The 25,752-nt window shown below is 34.8% G+C and overlaps 1 protein-coding gene across 11 annotated transcripts in view; it reads left to right on the plus strand.

Moving 5' to 3' along the window:
- The window catches only part of DMD (dystrophin), a 799,860-nt gene that overhangs the window by 594,275 nt on the left and 179,833 nt on the right, over positions 1–25,752 (plus strand). For all 11 annotated transcript variants that reach the window (XM_017833948.1, XM_017833947.1, XM_017833942.1 and 8 more), the window contains 4 exons: positions 9,160–9,332; positions 11,042–11,198; positions 17,286–17,406; positions 18,081–18,349. In XM_017833948.1, the coding sequence (XP_017689437.1) occupies positions 9,160–9,332; positions 11,042–11,198; positions 17,286–17,406; positions 18,081–18,349 (720 nt within the window). The remainder of the gene's footprint in view (positions 1–9,159; positions 9,333–11,041; positions 11,199–17,285; positions 17,407–18,080; positions 18,350–25,752) is intronic.

The raw sequence follows: 25,752 nt of genomic DNA on the forward strand, positions 1-25,752 counted from the left end.
CTCATACCGAGCAGGCTTGTGGTTAAAACATCTTCAGGAAGATAAAACTAACTTTTCTCATGGCAGTTTGTGTTCATTCTTAATGAGTAAACTGACCAACACTTGGTGAACTCTGTTTTTTGGTGACAGGAACATCTGACATCAAATATTAAAGTGATTTTGCTAGTAGCTGAATGCCACAGAGCAGTTTTCTCTGTGGTAACTTCTCTTGACATCTCTTGGTTAAAACATAGAAAGTCAACAGATCCTTAGGCCATACTAGCTTGACCTGTATTTGCACTGAAAATCAACATTAAGGGTACTTTTGCCCTTTATGGCACCCAAGTTTCTGCCCTCCCTGGTGTTGCCTTAGGACACCTCCAGTAGGGAAGATTTGACACAAGTATGTGCAGAAGCTCTGGAGCTTTTGCCACATTTCCTCTTGCATAGTGACCACTGGGTCCCAATTAACCTGTCCTTCATTAAGAACAGTTAATTGCAGTGGATCTTGCACATTAGTAGAGAGAAATGCCTGAAATAGTATAAATTCCTAATTGAAATCTTATTATGTATGGAACAATGCTAGTTTCTAAAAGGAGTCCTAAAACCAGTATAGTTATTTTTCTGCTCGAGCCAGTTTTAATAATGTGTAATGTATGAGGCCTCTACTTTCTGCTTTATGTTTTGTGTTGTTCTCTTTTAATAAGATTTTATGTTTTTTTAATTAATTGAACATCATGTTATGAAACTGGTGTTTCATAACACCAATTATTTTTCTCCAGTCATCAACAATGTTAGTAACAACTTAAAATTTCAGACTTTATTTTAAAAAGAAAAGAAGATTGCAAGAATTATTTGTAACAGAAGGAATTAGTATAGAATCTAGAATCAAAATAATTTCTTTTAATTATAAAACACCCTTTTTTTATTTTAATAGGATTTGAAAGAGGATTGTATATGTTAGTGTATTTGAGGAAGGATGAAAGTATATTTGAATCCCATAGGTGCTAAAATATGAGAGGCCTTACTGTTATATTTTATATGTTATATACTGTTATATTTTGGTATATCATTTAAATATACAGTCTTGTATGTACAAATAATTTTTCTTCTAGGAATAGCTATTTATAATTAACAGATCTCAGGTATGTTTCACTGGGTTGGAGAAAGAGAAAAAAACTGTCCTTCCTTCTTTCATAAGATTTTTTTTTTTTTTTTTTCTCCAGACCTAGAAATGGTTGTACAGCCTTTCTGGCTGCTTGTTGTAAGAGAAAGTCAGTATTGATTTCAAGTATTGGAATATCAGCAGAACTAATAGAGGTAAATGCTCTCTAAATTGTCCAGCAGGACTTTAAGACCTTGCCCAAGTAACTAAGTGGAGGTAAATGTTCCTGTAGGGAAGGTGCTTCTTCGTGCTGCTGCTGTTTGATCTCTGGAAAATGGGGAGAGGGAAAATTAGACATACTGAAAGTAGCAGCATAATTATTTTGCTGCAGAAAGATTGCCAAAAGATTGACAGGGTGAGTGTGCTGATGGAATGAACAGGTGTAATGGGATTAGACATTCACTGAAGTGCAGGGGTCAAGACCTGCATATTCGTCGGGAGCAGACTGCTTTCTAAAAATCTAGAAAACCATCCAAGTTTGTAACAGGTCTTACAGTTTTGCTTTCAGAAAGTTGTGTGTGTGATTCTATGCACATTTATGCTATTTCCCTCCTACTCACTCAACCCTCAAATACAGAGTTTTCAAAGGCAAATAGCTAAGCCCATTCTTAGACATCTCAGCAGAGGTGGCTGATTTTCTAACATACACTTTTCTGACATACACTTGCAACTCCTGCTTCAAAAATGTGCTTTGTTTGCTTTGTTGGATTTGCTGGCATGAAACAGGGTACAGGCTATGTTAGTAACATAAATATCACACAGTTACACCATACAGTAAAAGTTCTTCATTGCTGTGTCTATGAGGAATTTTTCTGCCTTAATGTAGCCTCAAACACACAATGTTTCATTCTATTTAGGGTTTCCATCCTAGATATAGTGACAAGAAAAATAGACAAATGGTAAAAATAACAATTTCCATTAAAATTACAATTATCAGAATAGTTTATATTTCTCTAATGGCAAGGGTCAGATCCTAAGTGAAACTATAAATGCAGAAAGATTTGTTTCTTTAAAGATTTTATCTATTTATTCACATTTTCATTACATGTAAAGGAAAGCAGTCATTCAGGGTTTTTCTCAGTCTTCAAAAAACCCATCCAAGAAATCCATAAACTCCTCTGAAACACATGGAATTATGTAATAATTGAATACAAATTAATTGCTAGAAGTCCCAAAATATTATTTGCCTATGATCAAGAGAGAAATACGTGACCCTGTGTTGTGTCTAAAAAGTCAGTCCTGTGAATGAGGATCTGCACACTAGAGACTTGAGTATATGTACAAATGATTATATTAGGGCTCTTAAGAGTTAAAATTCCACAGCTGAGGTAACTCAATGTTAATGAAATTAAGAAACCCATGAATGTTAATGAAATTAAGTTTGCAGAGTTACTGTCAGCAAGAGAAGGCTGCATCCTTAGATGCACTCTGAAATCTCTTGCAATCTGAATATAATCAAAATTGAAGGCCTGTTTTGCCTATTTATAAAGATATTTTCTGAAGACAGGGCCCAATTTGCTAAAGAAAGCTCTTTTTTTATCTTCTTTTAGATGAAAGTAGCATTTGAATATGAAGTTTGGTCACATCTTTATTCCAGGACTTGTGGAATTTTAAACCATCAGAGTGATAGATGCAACTTACATGGAGTTCTGCAGTGCAAAGTTATACTTTTGGCTTCCGCTCATCAACACTTGATTCTCTCTTAGAGGACTAACTCTTACCCTGTTTTATCTTGAAAAATATGTTGAGAACCTAGAAATGCCTTAATTATATTCATAAGCTTATCTTCACAATAGAAAAGACCTTTTTATCGTTCTTTTTAATCAAGTAATTAGCATGAAACTCAGAGATGTAATCATACCAGACTGGAATTGGGGTCATGCCATAGGCTGGCTGAATAGGAGGCTTCTTGGCATGATGATGTATAACTATTTCACAACAATGCTTTTAACTCAGTAAGTCTGCCCTTTAATTATATTTTAAATCTCATTTGAGAAGTTTTTATCATTATGTAAATTGTTCAGTAAATGCTCATTCTAAGACTCAATAAAAGTTTTGCTTATGGACTAGAAGAGCAAATTACTTAAAAGCTTGATGGAGGAACTGGGAGCTTAAAAAAAAAAAACCACCACACTAAATCCAACAGCCAGTTCTTAGAAGAACTATATCTTTTAAAATAGTGAACTCCCATGGGACCAGAAGTGTCTTGCAAACCAGCAGAAATACTTCACTGTTTTGTTCCATCATTATTCTAATTCATAGTATCTTCTTTCTAGGACAAATGTTTCAAAAAAAGTATACATTTCTTTCTGTTCAAATGCTTTGATGGCAATGCCCAGCTCACAAGGACAGACTGTCATAAAGCATAGTGCAAACTGACCTTCTACTGCCAGAAACAAAGAAATAGAGCAAGTGCATCTTGCACTAAATCTATCACTCATGTACTTAAAATGCATTTGACTTGCCTTGCTGTAGCCATTAATTCAACATCTCCAGAACTATAACACTCACAAAACTATTCCTCTCTCTAGCAGACAGAAGAATAAGCCATGATCCTGAAAGAGGTGCCATGTACATGGATCTTTGTTTCTCCAAAGGCTGCTGGAGTCTGCCAGGGCATTGAAAAAAAAAAAAAAATCTCATACTCTCTGAATCCTCACATGAAGTTTAACACTTTAGGCAGAATCAGAAATTTGAAAGAGTTTAGCTGTAATTAAATGAAAGCAAGTGGGATGATTAATTTGAAATCCATATCTAAACTGTGCTAAGCTGTGCTGAACAGAGTTGCAAAATACAGGCAGTGACTCCATTTCCTACATCTGTAGAAACCATAAGGAGGTTACAAAAAAAAAAAAACAAACCAGAACTTTGAAGGGGAGCCTTTTTTGATTAAGCCAGCAGATCATCCCTGTTGGAAGAATTCACTCAGTATGCTGAGCCCTGAGAGCTGCTCTATCACCTTCAAGTCCACAAAACAGAGACCTATTCTCTGCAGACCTGTTCTCAGTAGTATTGTTGGAACAAAAGCAAACAAAACCAAAACCAAATGAGTCCCCCTCCCCCTAAAAAAATAAAAAACCTACCAAACAAACAAACAAAAAAAACCCAACCAGTTTTGGAACAAGTTTGTAAGTTCTGCTTTATTCAGGCACTTAAAATGATATAAATGCAAAACAAAAGCAGAAAGATACCCATATTCTTTAGACGTTTTGAAATCACCATAAAAGAACATAAAAATAATTTTTTTATTCATAGAAAGTTGTATTTTAAAGAGAAGGAAGGAAGGAAGGAAGGAAGGAGAAGGAGAGAAGGAGATGAAAGAGGCAAGAAAGGCAAAGGAAAAAAGGAGAATAGAGAAAGGAAGAAAGAAACAGGAAAAGAAAGGAAGGGAAAGGAGGGGAGAAAAGGAAAAAGGGAAAAGAAAAGCTAAAGTGGAAGGAGGAAAAAAGGAAAAGAGGAAAAAAGGAAAATTAAAAAAAGGAATTACATCATTTAAGTGTTCTGTACAGTATAAGAGGTTTAAAAAGCTTATTCTACTGATATAAGCTATTTAAAATGTTCTCTTGGTTTGTTTTTTTCAGAAATTACTTATGGGAAATACAGTATGCTCTGTTAATGCAAATATGAAGGGGATTATTAGTTTAGCAAACTACAGAGATTGAGAGGGGTTATATAGGTGATCTTTGTTTTGTTTTGAGTAATTTTATGATCACTTTTCTAGCTATTTCAGTATTTGCATTACAGAAACAGTATAATACTTCTGAGCTATGTATAACCACACAAGTATTACAGCTCATGCTTTGCATACATGTATGTAATTTTGCAGACCGACATTTTGATTATTTACTGCCAATAAGTTTTTTTCTCTGTGTAGTTTTTATTTAATGAGGTCTTTAATTTTGTTAGCCTCCCCATACCTCAATTAATGTAATTTATTTCGTCAGTAACTCTGTACGGTACCTAGAAAATGTAAAATGCTTCACTGGAAATAAAAAGTATAATTCCAAGGATGGAACTGAGTTTGTAGAGGAGGATTTAAGTACCTTAATTTCTTTAAATTATTATATAATTAATTTGTTTTACCTTGTATAAAAGATAAATATTTTGTCAGCTGTGCTGCATTAATTTCCATGTTTTAGTATGACTCATCTGTAGTCCAGGAAGTATAAGTGAGTCCTTCTTTCTAGGACTTCATTTTACTTCCAGACTACCAATCCTTCTCTGATGTATTGCTGAAATAAGGGCAGATTTTGACGTCTCATGTCCTTTATATGTCTATGTGTTGCATGTGGGACATGAAGTATATTGACACTGATTATTTATTACTGCTGAAGTATCTCCAACCATATTGAATCCTTACAGGACTAGCTCTGCTATGTGGAAGGTGACAGAACTTCTGATGCATTAGATTTCACTGCGACAGCCCTGCTGTGCTTAACAGGGCACTGGGTAAAATAAAACTTGTGGAGCCACAGGTGAATCTCTTTTACCTACCAAAAGAATTAGGGCAGTGAGAATGTGGGGAATGCCAGCAGTAGTTCCAAGGGTGACAGCTGAATTGGGCAAGTATTATGCCAAAACTTGTATTGAACTGGGCAAGTATTTTGCTCTGGCTTTCTGGCAGTGTTGGGTGTGCTGTCTTACAACACTAGTGTACTTCTCCCCTAAAATCGTGCAATGGTTTCAAGGGCTCAGGACAAAAGTGAAACAGCCAGAGCAAATTTCCTCACCCAGTTTTGTCCAAGAAGGTTGTTTCCCTCAAGACAAGTGTACTTCATCTCTTTATCATTCCAGTTCTGTGTCTTAGTTCCAGACTTGCTCTATGTAGTAAAATAATGTAAATACACATTTTTAAAAGAAACCACTAATAGCTGTTCAGCTAAGTTTCTACGAACAAATATTATGTTACTTATTTTCATCTAAATTTATAATTCATCTTAATAAAGGAGGATTTCACTCTGAAATTATTAGACAAATCTGTGCCTGATGGAGTTGCAGTTCTTACCAAGCAGTTCAGCTCACTCAAAGCAGTAACTTGTGATCAAAAAGATGCTTTTTATTTTGCTCTCAACTTTTTTTTAGAGCAGATAGAAATCTTCCACACAGCCTCAGTAATAACCACTACAGCAAAAATGCACCACACAGTCCAATTGTAACCCAGTAGAATTATACCAGGATTGATTTTTTATCCTCTATGGTCTCTCCATGTGTTTGAACACGTTGGAAAAGATGAAAATACAATAAATAATATATATTTAGTCTATATGCTATACTTCTAGGTATGATGTGTAATCGCAGCACACTTTTACAAATAACTTAGCCATTTTTGAGGTTAAGTAGATCTTCCTGCTTTATCATTGCCAAGAAAAAGAACCTAGTTCATATTGTACTTTTGAGACATGGACATTATTTATTTCAGAAAACAAATAAAAGGTATATAGATCTTTTTATTATATGCTCTCTGCTTCTCTTGGGATGTGAAAGTGTCACAAAGAAAGGAACTAAAATGCACCAACCAAAATGGAGTAAATATCTTTGTTGTTGCCTTTCTTCTGTGTAGGCTTCCTGCATGGCTGGAATAAACTTCTTCTGGGAGCATTAAAAGTAGTGCAGTATACACAAGTAATTTGGAATAAGGAAGACCTTGAATACTAAGCTTTTGTCAAGAATACTCCCCTTTTCATGTTTCTTTCCTGCTTAACTAACTGTTCAGATGTATTGTGATTCTATATAGTATTCTGAAATAAAAAAGGATATGGTTTAATTTCTTTTCAGAATTATGTATGTGTCAGGAGAAAACCACAAAATGTACAAACTCCAAGACACTTTTTCTAAAAACAAGAAAAATACAGAGAGCCTTTTTTTTTAAATTTTGTCTTATAAAATGCTATGAGTAAATGTGTGGTAAAACACCAAGAGGGCATAAATTTGACAGCTTCCTACTGTGAATTGTTATTGAACATGTTTCATGGCACATGTTCTTTCAGAGGAGAAGGCAGCTCTTTCCATCACCATCCTAAAAACTAAGGACTTTGTGCAAGAGGTAGAGCGTATAATTCTTTTACCCTTTCATTCTTTCTATTCAGAGTAGATTTATCATTTTTTAAATGTGGAAGGACCTTACAAGTATACAGACTTAATTAAAAGTTAACTTTTTTACTGTGAACTTTATCCTTTCTTACATGTTATTTTGGCTGTTTACATCAGGATAGTAATACTTAACTCCAAATAAAATCTCCAAATGCATACATGGAGAGAAAGAAATTTGATAATAGAATATTCTTCAGTCAAGCAAACAGAAATAAAGTATTGCAGATAGAAGCTGAAGCTAACAACATTCAGACTTGAATTAAGGTACAAATTTTCAAGTAAGGGCATTCATACCTGGAATACTATACATTGCTATGTACCTCAGTAACGGCATTTTTAAAAATATAAATTTCTTATTTAACATCAGTCAATAAAAATATAGTGTTTATAATATATTTGGATTCTGCAGAGTTACCTCTGATGTATCCAAACTCATTCCTAACTACTTTACTGCTAGGATGACCTTAGATAAGTAAAATAGTTGGATAAAAACTTTTATACTGTACTGAAGACGTTGCTAGCCCACCTTAAAATTTCCCCAAATACTGTACTAGTCATTGCTGTGCAAGGAATAGGTATCCAGTTAAGGACATTTGGAACAGCAGGAAGTGAACAAGGACAATCCACTCATGATTCAGTGCAGCTAACATTGCACTTAAAATATCAAATAAAACCAATTCAATTAGGAATGCACCAAGTAGACAGATTGTGTGCTTCCCTCCTTCAAAGTCATTCTTCTAAAGAAAATTGCAACAGATTTCCATTGGGGACTATCTGTGATGCTCAGTTAGTGCTGGGTCTTGCTCTCAAATGCCATAAATCACTTGCTCTTTCACACTTCGTCCCTAGCACTCCCATTTCAGGTAGCAAGAAAACCACCACCAGAAAACTTAGTGCCCAAGCATCCCAGGAGAAAATGCAGAGCTTTATTCACTAGGACATTTTCTTTGTGTCTTTGTTTGAAAGCAAGCGAATGCGGCTGCACATAGAGCACGTGTGTGCTCACGCATGTCCGTGTTTAAATTATTATTATTATTTTTATTCTTTTTAATGGGCTTGATTCAACCACCGTTCCCTGCGAATGAATCTGACCTTGTGGAGCTGCAGCATGCAAACGTCTTGGAGAAGGGCAGCCAGCGTACAAAGGCTGCATTGACTGTGTGGGCAGGCAGGAATGCTGGTACCAGGCAGCTCTCTAAAGAATGTTCTTTTGGCAGAAACAGCCGTGCTAAAAATGAGGGGGAAAAATGAATCCAAAATGTAGAGCTGGCCTGCAGTTACGGAGCGATAAGAAAAGTTGGCTGTTCAACATGAGCTGCCAGTTGCACATTCTGGGTCCTTGCTATTCTCAGGCCCTCCTACATCCGTGGCCTCAACCAGTGTTTTGGTACAGCACAAAGTGGCTGTTTATTGCTATTGACTTCTGAGGCCTGGGCTCCAAAATGCATTCTGTCAACAGAATGTAAGTGAACTTGGCATTTTAAAGCTCAGCTGCTGCAGACACCCAGATTTCTTGGAATTGCTATGCAGCAGGACCGGTGTTGCAGTCCCCAGCTGAAACTGAAAATGTTGCACCGGAAGACTTATCACGTGAAGGTCAGATTTACCTGAGACCCTGGGGGTTTTGTGTTTGTTTGTTTTTCCCTCATCAGCACAGTAAATATATCCTGTCCTTCCTTTGTTGCCTGTCAAAGGCTACACTTTTAACCATCTGCATTTCGCTCAGTATGCTCTCTATGAAAGAAAGGTCGCGCTCAATGCAAAAGGCCTTCATGTGAAAGGGGAACATGGCTGTGTCTACAGTACATGGTACTGCCATAAAAGCAGTAATCAAAACCTGTGCTCTGTGTTGCACTCTTTTGAAAAATTATGGTTTCTATGATTTTTTAGGAAATCACATGTACTGTTTTCTATTGCTTCCATAGGAACTACAGGCAGAAATTGATGCTCACACTGACATCTTTCACAGCCTGGATGAAAACGGGCAGAAAATCCTGAGGTCCCTTGAAGGCTCTGAAGATGCAACCCTCTTGCAGAGACGCCTGGATAACATGAACCTCAGATGGAGTGAACTTAGGAAGAAATCTCTGAACATTAGGTAGGACCTGAACATGAGCAAAAGCCTCCTGTTGGTGTGTAAGACAGAATGCTGCATTTTGCAAGTAAAAATGTTTCTGATAGCACTGTTTTTGTCTATTTTGAAATTATTTCTGCTACTTTGAATGTTGGCTTAACTTGGTAAGAATTAGGTTTTTTGGTGTGAAAATGATAGTAGAGGATTAGGATTTGAGGCATATGATGAACTTTTGTAATTACAGAGGGAGAGATTAGCATGTTTAAACAGTAACTGTACCTCCTCTAAATGTAAGCTTTTTCTAGAGCTGGATATGACTTATCAATGAGTCTTGAAAGTGAGTGATTAAATAAGCAGTATTTATGATAAGCTTTATTTTGAAGGCTGCTATTTCCAGTGCAAAACTAAAAATAACCTTGAAAATGAGAAGACTATTTAAGGTTTTAGCTGTTGTGTGGAGAATGGACAGAATTGCCAAATAAAATCCAGGGGTAAAAGAAATCCATAGGTAGTGTCATGAGAGGAAAAAACTTTTGATTGCAGGGGAAAATATAATAAAAGGTAACATTGCAAATGATCAAGTGATCGTTCAGACTTCAATGGACTGAAGATTTCTTTTCAAAATAATTTATCCAGGAAACTTTCCTTCAGAAATATGACTTTTACAATAGGCAACCCAGCTCTGTTGCATTCAGTCTCAGGCATTTTTTAATTTGCTCACTTGCTGTGTGTTGATGGTAGTTCAGAGGACAGCAAAAGGCAGAAGTGTTTTCCAAAGTAATGTATGAAATATTAGCTTTTTTCAGCTCAGGTCCTGAGGGAGGTCAGGATGTGTAATGACAAAAGCCATCTTCATATCATCAATCATTAAAAATAAATGAAGGATGTGAGGTTGAAAAGATATTAGTAGCTAAAGAAAAAGAGACACATTCCTTCTTTTTTTTTCTGAGGAGTAAAAGAAGGAAGGATAAAACCCTTCATGGTCTCTGAGAATTTTTTCATCACATGCATACTACCCATGAACTTGCTCAAATGCAGTGATGTTTGAGATAAAAAGTGGTACATATACAGAAGAAATATTTAGAAGGTGTCATTATGATGGAGACCTTTTTTGCATAAAGTGGTATTCTGTTGTTTAATTTTTCCAATGATTCAATTAGTTTCATACACACCTCTGTTCAAATGGCACAGACAATTGCCTCAGTAGTGTATGGGGATTCTGTTGACTTTAACAATCTCCTCATTATTTTTTTTCTTTTTTGAAAGAATTTCATTTAAAATAAGAGAATGAATTCTGTGTGAGCTAAATGGTTTATGTAGTGGTTTAAAGAAATGCTTGCTCTTCTCTGAGTTGGAAAACTGCTCTCTACATTTCAGGTAATTAAACTCCCAGTAATCCTAAGTGATGACTACACTACTCTTATGCTAGTCCTGCATAATATTTGTACACTTCTAGGGAGACTGACAATTCAACACAGCTATTACTCACTGCTGAAGAGGAAAACTTAAAAACCAAACAATTAAAAACAAAAAACAAGAGATGCAAAAAAAGCCAAGACTGCAGAACCAAATTTAAATCTGTGTTGCCAGAATCTAATTCAAAGCTACTGAAGCTGTTTAAAAATCATTAAGTTAATGAAACACTAGGATTTTTTCCAGTAAATAAGCTTGTACAATTTGGTTTTTACTTTCTCTGTGACTGAATCTATCTTATATTTAACACATGCCTTCAGATCCCATTTGGAAGCCAGTACTGACCAGTGGAAGCGATTGCATCTCTCTCTTCAGGAACTTTTAGCATGGCTGCAGTTGAAAGAGGATGAATTAAAACAGCAAGCACCCATTGGTGGAGATCTTCCCACTGTGCAGAAACAGAATGACATCCATCGGGTATGGGCTTTTTAAAAATCTTTTGGTCATTACTTTTTGTTTGGCAGGTTAGTGCTGCATGACACGATCCTTGCTGGAAAAAGGAAAACACCATTTAAAATACATTTTAGAATGAAAACCAAAGTTCTTCCTTGAGAATAATAGCTACAACTTTCAAACACAGAAGAGAAAATCAGCCTTTTGGAGAACGGAGTGTTTACTACCGTGACCTTCACAGACCTATCACAGAAAGGCAGATTTCATGGCCAGAACAATTACTAGCCCAGTATTTTTTGAGGGTTAAATAAGTAGTTCTGAAAATTTTTCTAGATCAGGCATTTAAACTTCACATGTACTTTTTGAAACCCTATTTTGCTATTGAAAAGAGTAGCTGATATCAGCCCTAATGCACAGCTCTGCATCATTGTGATAACTGTATATGGCTCACACTGGTTTCATCATGGAATTCTTATGGAAAGGCAATAGCAGTGTCATATGGGGGCTGTTCTAGACTAAGATTTGCATTATCAAGGAACCTACACTGAATGCCTGTATGGGAAGTTGATTTTTTTAAAATCCACCAAATGAACAACCCCCAAAATAACACAATACTTCTGAATAATTCTTCCTACAAAGATTCACACAGATTTTTTGGTTGTAAAGGTATACTTTAAGTATATCTTCTGCGTTGAACCAAGTTCTCTCACCTATCTGATGCTAACCTAATGTCTGCTTTCAGGTAAACAGTTTTTGATTTACTATGCCATTGAGGTCTATTCTGATCTGAATGTGAAATCACACTAGTACCTCCACTATACACTTTTCCTTTTCTTGGAATTTACTTGGATGTAGTATTCAAGCTCTCCTCTGCTTCATCCACATGTGTCTTTAATTAAAACAGTAACATTATGGGAGGTGTTTTACCTCCTCTTTGGTGTCCAGTTATGCTTCAGTGGGTATCTAAAAAGTTATTTTGAACAAATGTATTTTTATTGAAAAATTTAAATTGTCAGCCAGACAACTTGCTTCCACAAGAAGAGAGTATTTCAAAATCAACGATCATCCTCTCAAAGCATTGTGCTGCATATATGTAACTTTCAGTTTGTGAAGCTTGCCACAAAAGGTATTGTTTCTGAAGCTCCTAAATCTCTGATTTTATTGCCTAATGGAGAAATGTGAAATGTTACTGTAAAATGAAATTGTATCTGTGTTTTTTCCATTCATCGGGTAGCTAAATATAAACATTGCTCTCCTTCATGCAGAAAGACACAACTGAGAACAAATAGTGAGACAAAATTTGGAAAGAGAACATGACATATCTTGCTGCTTCAAGTTATTTGGGACTCGGAGTTTGTGAAAAATCAAGAAGTACCATATTCAGTCAGGCATGGATTTTGGCATAGCCAAAAGTTATTCCCATCAGTAGCAGACTGATGGGAACCAGTGCCAATATGGTTTCTCAGGGCCTATCTTCACCAAATGGCTGAAGAAGCCAAAGAGAAAGAGGAACAAAAACCTTCTCTCTCAGTGCCAAATGCTTTTCTAAGATAATGCTTTGCTGCAAGGGGCAGCTTGGTCGCGTTTAGATCTTCCTTCTGGAGAGGTGATGCGTAGGATGTGTCTTTCTCACCAAACTTTACTCAGGACTTAAAGCATTATCACAGAAACAGTGAGGAATAAACATCCATGACTTTATGGAGCAGGACTATTCCTTTTTTCCCCTTTCCACCATGAAAGTTAAGATATATGATATGCCTGAGGTCTGTTCTAGCCAGCTGTCTGCAGCAACTTCCATAAAGTAGTTTTAAAGCCCATCCAGAACATCAGGATGAAAGACACAATAGAGATGTTGCTTTAACTCAGCATAACATTAACTCAACACGTTTCTCCAAAGACGACTCTTAAGCCAAAACAAGACTTAGAGAATGGTTTTTGTAGAATTGTTTCAACAAAGGTTTTCTCATCTAAATAGTATTTGAGTCTTTGAAAACATTTTTTTTTTCTCCTAGACAGAAGAAATATTTTTTCATCTAAAGAAATTACTTCTCATAAAATTTTAGTATTGTATATTGCTTTATAAGCTGTTTGAAAGTTACCCAGAATTCACCATAAAGATGGCAGGACTTCAGTGATGAACTAAGTGATCTCTCTGTCTCTCACCAATCAAACGAAGTATTTAGAACTTTTAGAGATAAAAAGTGTTGTATAAAAGTAAATTACCATGAATAGGTGCAACATGACTTTACAAAATAGATCTTCTCCTTTATACCTTCTCTGCCACTTGCAGATGCATAACACAGATCTTTGGTCATCCTGTCTAGTATCGAAGTTAGAACATTTTAGTTCCTTTTAGAAATATGTCTTCTTTCCTTTTCCCATTCTGTAGCACCGCAGGAGTCTGATGTGAGGCCTTTCTAGTTGTAGGTATTCTGATTCCCTGTGGAAAAAAGAACAGACAGAATCATTGAAATTAATTTATCCTGTCTGATCTTCAAGTATCTCTTACAGAGGACGGAAAAGAATCAGTACAAAATTCTGTCTCCTGTTCATCAAAACATTATTTAATTATCTCACAGTTTTCTTTGCTTTACTAAGTATCATAATATTGTTTTATTGAAATTTTATTAACTACTATTTGTCTCATTTAAGTAACTTAGACATCCTGCAGATAGCCTGCTATTTCTTTCATTCTTTTAGAGTTGCCTCATTTTCTATGTAGTGATTTTATTAACAGCATAAATAGCATTTATGAATATAGAATGTAGTTATTAACAATTCCATGGAAACCCTTTCACATGAAATCTATAGCACCACTGCCTAAGGAGGAGTACAGTTCCCGCTTCAACACACTAAACTTTTCTGGTGGCACAGTTGATATCTACTTTTAACAGTTGAAGTCAAAACCCCTTTTTTAAAAAGCATTCTGGTTGGCAAACATCTTGAATTAATCTAATTTTACTTTTTTGCTTTAAAATTCATTGAAAGAAAAAATATCTGGTTTTTTTAAATAACAGAGATTAATGTTAGTTTTATCGATGTAACTCTTTTCTCATTATATTCACATTTTTCAATTTAAACAATCTTCATTTCTTCATTTAGAGAGATTTAAGGACACTCATGAAGAGGTAGTGGAGGTCTGAGATAAGCTGATCAATATATGCATTATTAAAACGGTGGACAGAATGCCATTACTGCTGTAGTGTTGATGACAAATAGACATGGTTAAATAAAGTAGTTTACTTACTTTTTTGTCAGGTCATACATTATGCATATTCGATTTCCTCTACAGTCACCACAAAGTGTGGAAGAAGTTAAGGAATTCAATGAAATTAGCCTGAAATCATTAGCTGTACATTAGACATTAATTTAGGCTAATTCTACTTTCAGTGATGGTCTGGTTATTATAAAGATGTATTTGTCAGGACTCTAGATAGATATTTTTTTTTCTCCAAAAGGAGAGAAAATGTACTTTATTGCTGCTTATGATTTTTATTGGTAGCATGTACATATTTCACAATAAAACTTCAATCAGAAAAGCAGCTTTACCTTCATAGAGTAAGAACTTTTGGAATGGGTTAGTATGAAATGAGCATTCATTATTTTTAATGCTGTTCTGTGCTACTGCTTCAGCCTCATGTTTTTTTAATCCTCTCCTTTTCAAATTTCTCATACTGAAACATATTTTAACTCACTCGGTAGAAGTTTGCAGATCAAAACTAGGGAAGGAGATGAGAACTGTAAATAGATCTCAACACCACACTGTGTACTATTCTGTAACTCAGGATTTACAGACTATAATCACCTCCACCAGCTCCAACATTCAGAATGGAAAAGTTGAGGAGGAAAAATGTAACACATTGGCTCACTGTTTTCAGTGTTAGAAAGACTTTTTCTGGTTGTGGCTAAATACAAAATGTACAAAATCTGAAAGCTTCCATTCGCTATTGCTTTGGGAAAGATACGATTCCTGCTCACAAACCATTTGGGATGCAGTGCACATACCTGGTTATGTTCTCCTGTTGCACAAGAGGTACAGCAGAAATATGACTTTAAACATCTCCTTGAAATATAATGCCACTACATGTATTTGATTGCTGTGGTTTTCTGCAAAAGTAGGACAAGCTGAAAGAAGGTATTTTGTGTCCTCATGGAGTGCACATGTACATAGCTAGGGGTGACCTGACTTCAGCAGCAGCACAATTTACATCAGGACTCACTCCCAAATGCAGAACTCAGAGGTATTTCTGGCTTTTAAGTATCCTATCCTTCGGTGTATTTCTGTGTTCCCCTGGAATATCCATGACTCCTTCCTGCTGTTGATGTGTGTTGGCAGGACAGACCTCAGTGCATGTGCCTCCTATTTGACTGACTTTGGGCACAGACATTTCTGAGAAATAATTTATCTTTGTAGATTTTTATAAAGCACATTATATCTTTAAGCTGTTATACCATTTAGTGTTTAAAAAACACTGGTTTAAGTGAATTTGACTGTTGATGTTACTTCTAGCACTATCAGATGAGAGCAAAGCTGACAGTCCATGGGGACTACCATGCTGGCTTTAAAGTTATGCTGCCTGCTGGCTTACTTGAGCTGCAGACCTGCCACACCATTCTAGTGGGATAGAATGATGTGAGAGGAGAACAAAGGCTAATTAAAGCAATAGATTTTCCTCTTTTGGAGGCATGAAAAGAGTTTATTATATTTCCTCTTTCCATTGCATTTTATGCAAGAGTCAAGCATGAATTATAAGAATTACAGACCTAAAAATGTCTAAGTTTCAACCCTGTAGTAAACTCACTCGGATTTTATGCAGAGCAATGTCCAGTGGTAGTTTACTTGTTAATATACAGTACTCTACTTTATTTGTGAAAATCGGTGTTGGGTTTTAAAACATTGTTTAAAACATTTATCACAGTTATTAATAAAACAGCAGATTCTCTTATGATAGCAGATACATTCTGGGAAAAGATTCTAGTCCCATCAATGTCCTTGGCACAAAATGAAGATTTTTTATTCTATTTCATTCAGCCAAGTGGACTTTGCTAAAGGGTTCTCCCAAGCACAGTTACAGACCTTATGGTCAGTTCTTGACCATTTAATAAAAAGTGTATTTTAATATTTATAATAGAATAATATAGTCATTTCCCTAAGTTTACTTTCCTGAAATATGTTAAGAACTTTCTACTTGTGAGTCCTCATATTATAAACTGAGGTGTTTTCATTATTAGTTCTGGTAGGTATTTCCTGTGCAGAGAGTCACATATCAAATATAATTCAAAGTGTAATTAACTTTTTAATATTGAATTTATAATCCTTCATTAGTTTGCATAGTAATACAAATTTGGTTTAATAATTAATTTAACTGAATTGGTGAATTTATTGTGATAGATGCTTATATAATGCCAGCGTTGTAAAAAGAATTTTCTGATCCCTGGAGTAAAATTTCTGTTTTCTACCCATGGCATATGGTTCTCCTTTTTGCAGTGTTGTGTTTTGTGTTACACTGTGCTATAATTATCTGCATAATTTACCTCTATGCTACTTGAAAATGGTATGCATTCAACATTGTTTCATAAATACACAAGAAAATGTTGAAATGAAACAGTGGTAAGGACCACTTAGATAAATTCAGTACAACATACAAAAGTGCCATTGCAACATGCAAGCCACAGGCTGAGTTTCATCTGCATGTTTATGCAGAGAACATTTGGATTCAGATTAATGGATTCTTACACTCTCCGAAACAAAAAATAGATAAATGAATTAATGAATAAATACTGAGATATGTGTATTTTCAGTAGCCTATCAAAATTTCAAATATTAATCTTGAGAAACTTACTCATGGTCATTTTAAAAGCAGGGAGTAGAAGAGAGATAGTAAAAGCAGCTGTTGCTGAAGGAAGAAAAATGTGGCATGCTGGCACTACATTTGCTCCTTTGAATATAATGTGATTTCAGGTTAAGCAAAAGCTGATTATCTCTTTTATATCTTTTTTTGTTGCTACTTGTCATACACACATGCAAGCTGTTGTTGGAAATTTTGTTCTTAAATTGATGCAAACAAGGTACTTCATTACAGATCCACTTACAATAAATTTGTTTCTTAGACTTTCAAGAGGGAGATAAAAACAAAAGAACCTGTTGTCAGGAGTGCACTTGAGACTGTGCGAATCTTCCTCGCTGAGCAGCCTGTGGAGGGACTGGAGAAGATCGGCCCAGAAACAAGAGGTAATTGAAGAAAGAACAGGGTGATAACACATTGCTGGAAAGATCAGTGATGATCAGCGATGATTAAATAAATTCTGCCAGCCGCTCTGAAAGCATTCCTTTTACACTCCAAGCTGAATGCCAGTATTCAGAAACTAAGCTAAAAATACAGATGAAAGCAAGCCTTAGCAATCCCTCTGAACACTGTGGTACTAAATGGACATGCATATTTATAAGCAGATTTTGAAACTGCCTTTAAACCTTCAGGACCTGTCTATAACTATAGGCCCATTTGAGGTCTCAAAGCTGCAATTTAAGCTAAAATTCACCTTGTAGTCTCAATACTACAGAAGCTCACAAATCCACTCAATTGCAGCAAAAGCTTCACAGTGATTAATATTTATCTATGTGCAGAAATATTGTGCTGAATCAGGACACTGCTGATAAACTTTTAGCTATACCTTGCATGATTCAAAATGCCTTTAAGTACTTAAATGCGTATTTTGTTGATCTTTATGGTGTCAAGATTTAAAGTTTTTATGACATTTGCAAACAAGAATACATTAATAAAACAAATTTTACAGGTGCATTTGGTTATGAATAGTTTCTCACTGAGGTTTGAAGTTTTGCAGGTGGCAACTGCTTTAGTTCTAAGGCAGAATATGTCTTAAGAGCCTCTTAATTTTCACATTTAGATCTGTCACCTGAGGAAAGAGCCCACCATGTCACTAAACTTCTCCAAAGGCAAGCAGATGAGGTCAGAACTGAGTGGGATAAGCTGAATGTGCAGTCTGCTGATTGGCAAAAGAAGATAGATGATGCTCTTGAAAGACTGCAGGCCCTTCAAGAGGCAATGGATGAACTGGATCTGAAACTACGCCAGGCTGAAGCATTCAAGGGATCCTGGCAGCCAGTGGGGGATCTGCTAATTGACTCTCTGCAGGATCACTTAGAAAAAGTCAAGGTATGTGTCAGTATATCAGTATTTCTGCGTATAAAACTGTTCATTGCATGAATCCCTAGATCAGGAATTATCTTGTAGAATGAGAAATTGATAGCTTTGTACCACAGTGATTTATATTAAAAAGCACATATAAAGAGTTTTATAACTTCAGCAATTAAAATACAATTGAATGAGTGTTGAGAATGTATATTGCTGACATGGGTAAAAGCACCACGTAAATGTGTAAAAATCCTCAACACACTCACTGTTAATTCAAGAGATGCAGAGTTAAAAGTTAAAGAAAGCAAAATGAAGTAGATAGGGGAATATATGATAAAAGTATATAAAATTAATTTTGTTCTTTATTATACTTTTTAAGGTATGATGACTGCATTATTGTGTTTATACTTGTAGAATAGGTTTTAAATAATTTAAAATATGTGGGTTTATTGGTTGTTTTATTTGCTATCTGTCTTTTTTGATAATTAGGCTTCATAACTAAAGATAGTCTAAAAAAAAAAGCTGCAGCCCTGGAAAACCTGTCATTATTTTCTATAACTTAATGCCTATCTTCTTTCAAGGGTTGTTTCATAAAATCATTGCTTATTGAGAAACTCAGGCAGACTTGTCCTCTTTCAGCTTGACTGCCATGGCCAGATTTGATAAATACTACAGGATTCCTTCAGCTAGAGCACAATAGAGGCAGTTGCCATTTTGATAAGAACAAAGTGCCTCTGTTTCAGTCGCATAAATGGGAATCATCAGTCATTTTGAAAGAGACCTGAGCTAACTGTTATTTTCTCTAGTAGAACACTAGGATCTAAGAAAGAGGAAATAGAATGACTAATGGCAAGAAAAGAATGCCTTTAAAAATCAAATGTAGTTTATTAAAATAGAAGCCCTTGAATTTTAATCACACAGAAAGTTTAATGAGTATCCTATACAAATACTATACAAGAACAAATGAAATACTTGTTAGCTGTTGAACAGCTAGCTGCAAAATTTGTTTATCTTCATTTAAATTCATAAATGAACAGAAGAGATCTACTTATAAATTCCCAGAAAGTGCTATTACAGCCATAGGCAGGTTTTTTCATAAGTTTTGAGGAAGGTATTCTGAACAGAAAGACTGAATCTCTGATATTACAGGAAAACAAAGACAGGTGGCTTGATTCTAAACTGTGACCAGAAATGTTGAATCCATAATTATAGTTCTGAGTCCTATTATGGTTTAAAAAATCTGTCCTAGATAACATAATGAATGTCTTATTAATTGATTCACTTAAAGGTTAAATACTTTTCCTTTGCAAATGTTTCAATTAAAAATTAAATTTGTTGAATAAGACAACAAATGTAGCCTTCAGTTAAAAGTTGTTAGTGAACAATAAGATTTTTTCTTTAGAAATTATATTTTCAGCCAAACATTATCAAATTGATATATTATACGTCTCACCCTTGCTCTGGTTTTTATAGTGTGTATTACAATGACTAGTGATATTACACTGTGAGGAACAGTACTTATTTCTCTCTATACATCTAAGAACCCCAAGCACCTTCTGAGCAGATCTTCAAAATGTTGGTCATATGTGATTGCATTTCTTGCAAATCCTTCTCCTAACTATGATCACAGTAGCTTTCCCAAACCTAAGTTGATTAATAACTTACTAGGGAATATGTTTAACCTAGTGCTATTTGTCACTGTTCTCTTTAGTTATAGTTGCTGGAGCTCTTAAGGTCATGGTATAACATTGAACTCACACAAAATATTTATTATTAATAATGGATTATTATTAATAATGTTATAATAATAATAATAATAATAATGGATTATTTTTATTACAGATCTTTGGTCTGTATTAATGTTCATCTCTGATTGTGAGGACAAAATAGTTTCACACATCCACCCCAAAGGATACATACTAGACTACAGATGATCTATAATCAAAATATTCTTCAGACTTCTCTGATGTCATCTGTTATTCTCCCTTTTTTCTTCTCTCATATGAATGATCTTATCTACAGACTGAAATATAACTTACTCTCATAACACACATTCTCTGTCCCTTCCAATCATACATTTCTGTCCAGTAAAATACAAACCACCATTTAATTCTTTTAAATTCAGTTCAAGCACAAATGAATCTATGTCCCCTCATACCATCGCCTGATCAGTTTGATTGTACCTGAGATCATTTTTTAGACATGGCCTATGATTTCTACTCCTCTCTGCAGCAAATTCAACAATGCTCTCCTCTTGCAATCACTAATGAAATTTTCTCCTTTTCATCAGAATGCCTGGAACTGTTAGGGTCTCATGAGACCACCATTCTGTTTTTATGTTAAGCTCTTCCTGGTATGTAATTGATTTGGAATCATGGCTTCCTCATCCATTTGCTGTCTTATTCAAAGACCTATTCCAGGAACTGGCAGTAGAACCACTTTGCCTCTCTTTCTTCCCCAGACTCTCCTTTGCTCCATGCCATCCAAAACCTTGATAATGGTCATGATAGTAGCATGCAACAATCATTACATGTCATGCTGATACCTTCTCGCTGTTTTGTCATCTGTCTGTAGACACCTGCTGAAAATAGTAATAGGAATTATTACCCATAGGAAGTTTCAGATTTTTATACTTTACACTCTGAATTTTTTTTTTTTAAACTAATAGTCATTATTTTGGGATGTTGTGCACAGAATTTTGTGACTGGGGAGGCAGTTTTAACAGTGTGGTTTATCTGTTGCTAAAGGTAGTTCCCAACACACTTAGGAGAGCACAGTGAAAAGCACTTTCTTATGCCAGTGATGTTTTGCAATACCACTAGTGACATATAAATGGTTCAGTTTTCTGTCATGCACAACGCTGTGAGGGAACAGCAGAGCCTCTAGACTCCATGGAGTATATAAATACTTTCTGATTTTTTTCTTTTTTAACCACTGTAAAAAAAAAAAAATCAAGAACAGGCAGAAGTTCAAAGCAGAAGTGCATGTCTTAAAAGCACATGCCAAATAAAAGCTGAATTGTACAGACCTATTTTAAATTAACTCCATTCTGCTATACGATAATTTGTTCTCCTTCACTGTCACATAAAGAGGGCACCTTGACTCAGTATGATGATTGATAACTGTAAAAAGCAGAACAGAATTTAGTGACATAAGTCTTGTATTTTCCTGTAAAGAATTTTCATTAAAGTCTTAGTCTTCTCCTTAAGAATTGGTGCTTCTTGAAGATTTGCTTTTATAGTTACTAGTAAAGCAGTTACATGAACTTTGCATATAGATTATGGATTTTAATATATTTAATGTAACAAGGGTATTCACAAAGGCAGCAAGTATGCTTTTAAATTTTTTTTCACAGCCTATTTACAATTTTTTGCTTGAATTATAAGCTGCTTATTTCAAACTTTCTTCAGCATCATTGACAGTTGTTACCAATTGTATGTCTCTGACAAATGTTCACTGGAAAATGTCAACCTGAAACTTATTTCCTATTTGTAAGCTGAGCAGAGTTTGCAGTTAGACATCGATCAGAATTCAACTTCTCACTGATTTACTCATCATCTACTCCAAAATGACTTTCTGTAGGGACTGGGGACAATCATTTTGTCCCTAGTCATCTTTTCTCAAAATAAGACAAAAAGTAAGGCAACACCTTAAGATAATTGGCTGCATTTCAGTTGTGTTCATATGTGGCTATAAAAAGTAAATAAATAGAATTGGCAAGGTTAAAACGCCATATTATTACAAACATCTTAATACTAAACCAGCAATCTCAATTACTGAATGATGAATGGGGATAGGTAGATCATTTAAATACTAATAATTAAGAAAAAGCCTTATATTCTTCTGTAGTTCATTTTGGTATTGTTCTGCTACTGCTATGCTGAAAAGAGGTATTTAAGAAAAGTGGATTCTTACAGTGGTATTATGAGGGAACTGTGCTGAGAGTTGTCTATGATGGAGATTCTGACAGAAAAGTGAGTTATTGCATTTCTAATTTGTATTCTCATTCCAAATGATTTGAAATGCCTAGGTTACTGATCATTTCCTATCCTTCCTGAAAAAAAAAGAATTATTTTTTATAAGGAATTATTAGGGGTCACATATAGGAAAATTAATGAATGACATCTAAAAGCAAGCCAATAGTCCACATTCATCCCCTCTTAGCAATGGGGATGTGTGATGGAGACCAGTTTTAAATAGATCAATAGAATCTATGCCAGAAATAATTACCTGGAAGATGTATTGAACAACCAGAATCTGCAACCAGCTAGATAGCAACAGTAGTACTAGATCCATGTTAAAGCAAATTGTGGACAGATTGACTATTCTGTTAATTTTTTGCTAACATAAAATTAAGCTAGGCACTGAATTAAGCTAGCAGAGTTCATGCAGTTCAGTCTGTAAAGTAAAATGACATTACACATACATCAACTTCTGAGATCTTTTTAATTCTCTTTCTTTACTGATAGACTTTATGTTACTTAGAAAAAAATGCAAAAATCCCAAACCAACAATAAAAGACAATATTTGTTTTTAGTATGGATATCTGAATTTATACACACAGCAAATTATTGCTACTTGAAAGTAAGTTAACTGGTAAATATACTGGTAAATATACTGCCTGGTATACTGAACAAACTTATTTTTGTAATTTGCTCACATTGCCCTAGATAACTCCCTACATTATTCCAAGACCAACTCCTTCTTTTTTGCTTCAAATTTCTATCATGTGTAATCACCTTTTTTTTCCATGTGCAACATTGATTGTTTTCTCTGATGTTACAGAAATTTGAGGAAAAAATTTCTATTTAGCAGAGTTTTAAGTAAGCAAGTCTACAGAAGAAAGTGACCCTAAACTATTGTTTCAGCAGTTTCAGTACTCATAGACTTGGATGCATTTTGGTAATGTACAGGCATTACTCCCCACCATAGCTGCACTCCTTATTATTCTTAGTTTTAAAAACCCCAAAAATACTAAAGCATTCCATGTGCAGAATTTTAGACTATAAACTGTGATTTAATTAAGTGTTTTTAAATTGTTTGTACAATTAAAAGATGACAGCACCCATTGGTTCATAGTTGAATAGGAAACTATTTGCCTGCAGTGCAGGAGATGGAAGTATTAATGTTTTCTTCAGACTACAACTGAAGTAATTACTGTTACAAATGCTTCTGAAGTTTGCCATTTCATACATGTGTCATTCTGCCATAGAATCATACAATAGTTAATTATGTTATTTTCTTAAACTACTTCGAAATGCATGTACATTTTTCCAGTTTAATTTGAAGCCAGCTGTTACCACCAGAGTATAATCAATCTGAATTAAATTGTCCTGTTTCCTTTACTAAGTTTCTTAATAAGTTTTGTAGTGGACCGTGTGACTTTGAAAACTGTTTTATATAGAACAGCCATTTCCTCCTAATTCATTTTCCAGCTTTCCAAAACCTAAAAAATTGTCCCTAAGAGAATTAGAGATGATCTTTATAAACAGATTTTGTATGTGTAAAATATTTGTATTTTACAGATTGTTCCAAGATACTATAAAAGGAGGAGATGATCTAATGGCATACTAGAGGACTTTGAGCTTTTAAATATAAATATGGTCCATAAAACCAGAATTTACAAAATATCAACTCTTCATCAGCTGTTTTACTGCTAATATAAACTAAAACAATGATAGAGTACATAAGAAACAGTATTTTCAAATAAACCAAAATCTTACTGAAATTCACTGGAACACTGCACCATCCCACAGATGTTCTGATTTTACATAATATTCTTGTGAATTTAAAAATTTATGAGGTTTGCTATAATGAAAGAAATAGTTGAAGTTTGTTCAATTTGTTCATTGGTCAACTTTCAGGGAGTTGTTATAGATCAAAGACAGTTCAGCTAACCACTGTACCTAATTGGTGACACCCTGGTGTGTTGTTTTTACCTTTTTTAAAATGCATTTTTATACAATAGAGAATTTGGTAAGGTTGTTTGGTTGTCACTGTTGAGGGCCAGTTTAATTTCCTAAGGTTTGTCTTTGTTTAATTTCCTAACTCAATGTCAATATGAAATTGAGTTAAAAACCATGGAGTGTTTCATCATGTATTTGTACCAGCTGATTTTAGTTCTGCTATGCTTCTTAGCCTGGAGGAGATGAAAGTTACTCAGTTATGTCCTGTGGTCTCTTAATCTCATTTTAACAGTTTATGAATCAATTTATTTTCTCACATAAAAAGAAATATATTCACAAGTGGTTATTTAACCTGTAATAATCATGTATTTGCTATGGATACAAATTTAATCTAAAAGTCTCATCTACCTTATGTTGTTGTTCTGTAATCAGCAAGATAACATTGGGGAGTTTGTCATGGCAATAACTAGGGCAATAACCTACATCTAAGCCCATTTTAAATTCCTGAAGCAAGCCATCATTCCCTCTGCTGACTTCTTTTGCAATAAGTTATACATTTTTGATCTCAGATGCTACTACTGTAATTATAGTGAACTTTTTACAGAGAAAACTAGATTACGTAAGTTTTTTGTCTATATCAAGCTATCTATTTTAAAGGAGAATGCAAAATCTTTTTTTTTAACATAGTAATAGGAAGAAAATTATAAGCAGGCAGAGAAATGAAATCTTAGTCTTTTAAAATTAAGGCTGCTCTTGACCATACTTCCTATTGGGAAACAGTGGCATAATTGTGATACAGGAACAATAACATTCCTCTGCTAACAAAGAACAAACAAAAATGGGTATTCTTTAACTAACTTTTTGGACAATCACAACAACTAGTGTGACAAGCAGCTTCTTATAGACTATTTTTCAGAAAAACAAGCACCTGGCAAAGAGCAGCACCAGATTTAACCCAATTTGTATGAGATTTGTGTTAACTGTATTAACACAGTTATTAATAGAACATGCTAGCTATTTTCCCTTTGATTAAGGACCTTTGGGCTAAAGAATACATATAACTTTTCACTGACAGCAAGTGAAGGAAAATTCCTGAACTTTCAAGAAGAGAAAAGGTGACCAGTAAAAATGGAAATCTTTTCTACCTCCAACCCAGTTTGGTAGAACATGCTATTATTAGATAACAGATTTCATTTAGAGCCAAATTTTTCCTTGTATGAACTCACCCTGCTGATTTCAGTGGGAGTTCAACATGCACATCTGTAGGCAGAATTTGACTTTTTAAGTATTGGCAATCTCTGATCTTGGTTTCTGATAGCCTGCTGAGAGAACTGACTAATACACGTATAAAGACTTGTCTGTCTTTTTATGCCTCTGAAGTTCAGAATTGAGGTCAGACCAGAACATTTGTCAGAGATTGCTCTTTATCAGTTCATCAGAAATAAGAATAGGACTTGAGCTTTTAGAAGGAGAATTAAACATTAATATTTTAAGTACCTAAGTGGTATGGTTATTGCA

Source organism: Lepidothrix coronata, unplaced genomic scaffold, assembly GCF_001604755.1.
Source record: "Lepidothrix coronata isolate B3197 unplaced genomic scaffold, Lepidothrix_coronata-1.0 Scaffold225, whole genome shotgun sequence".
Lineage (NCBI taxonomy): Eukaryota > Metazoa > Chordata > Aves > Passeriformes > Pipridae > Lepidothrix > Lepidothrix coronata.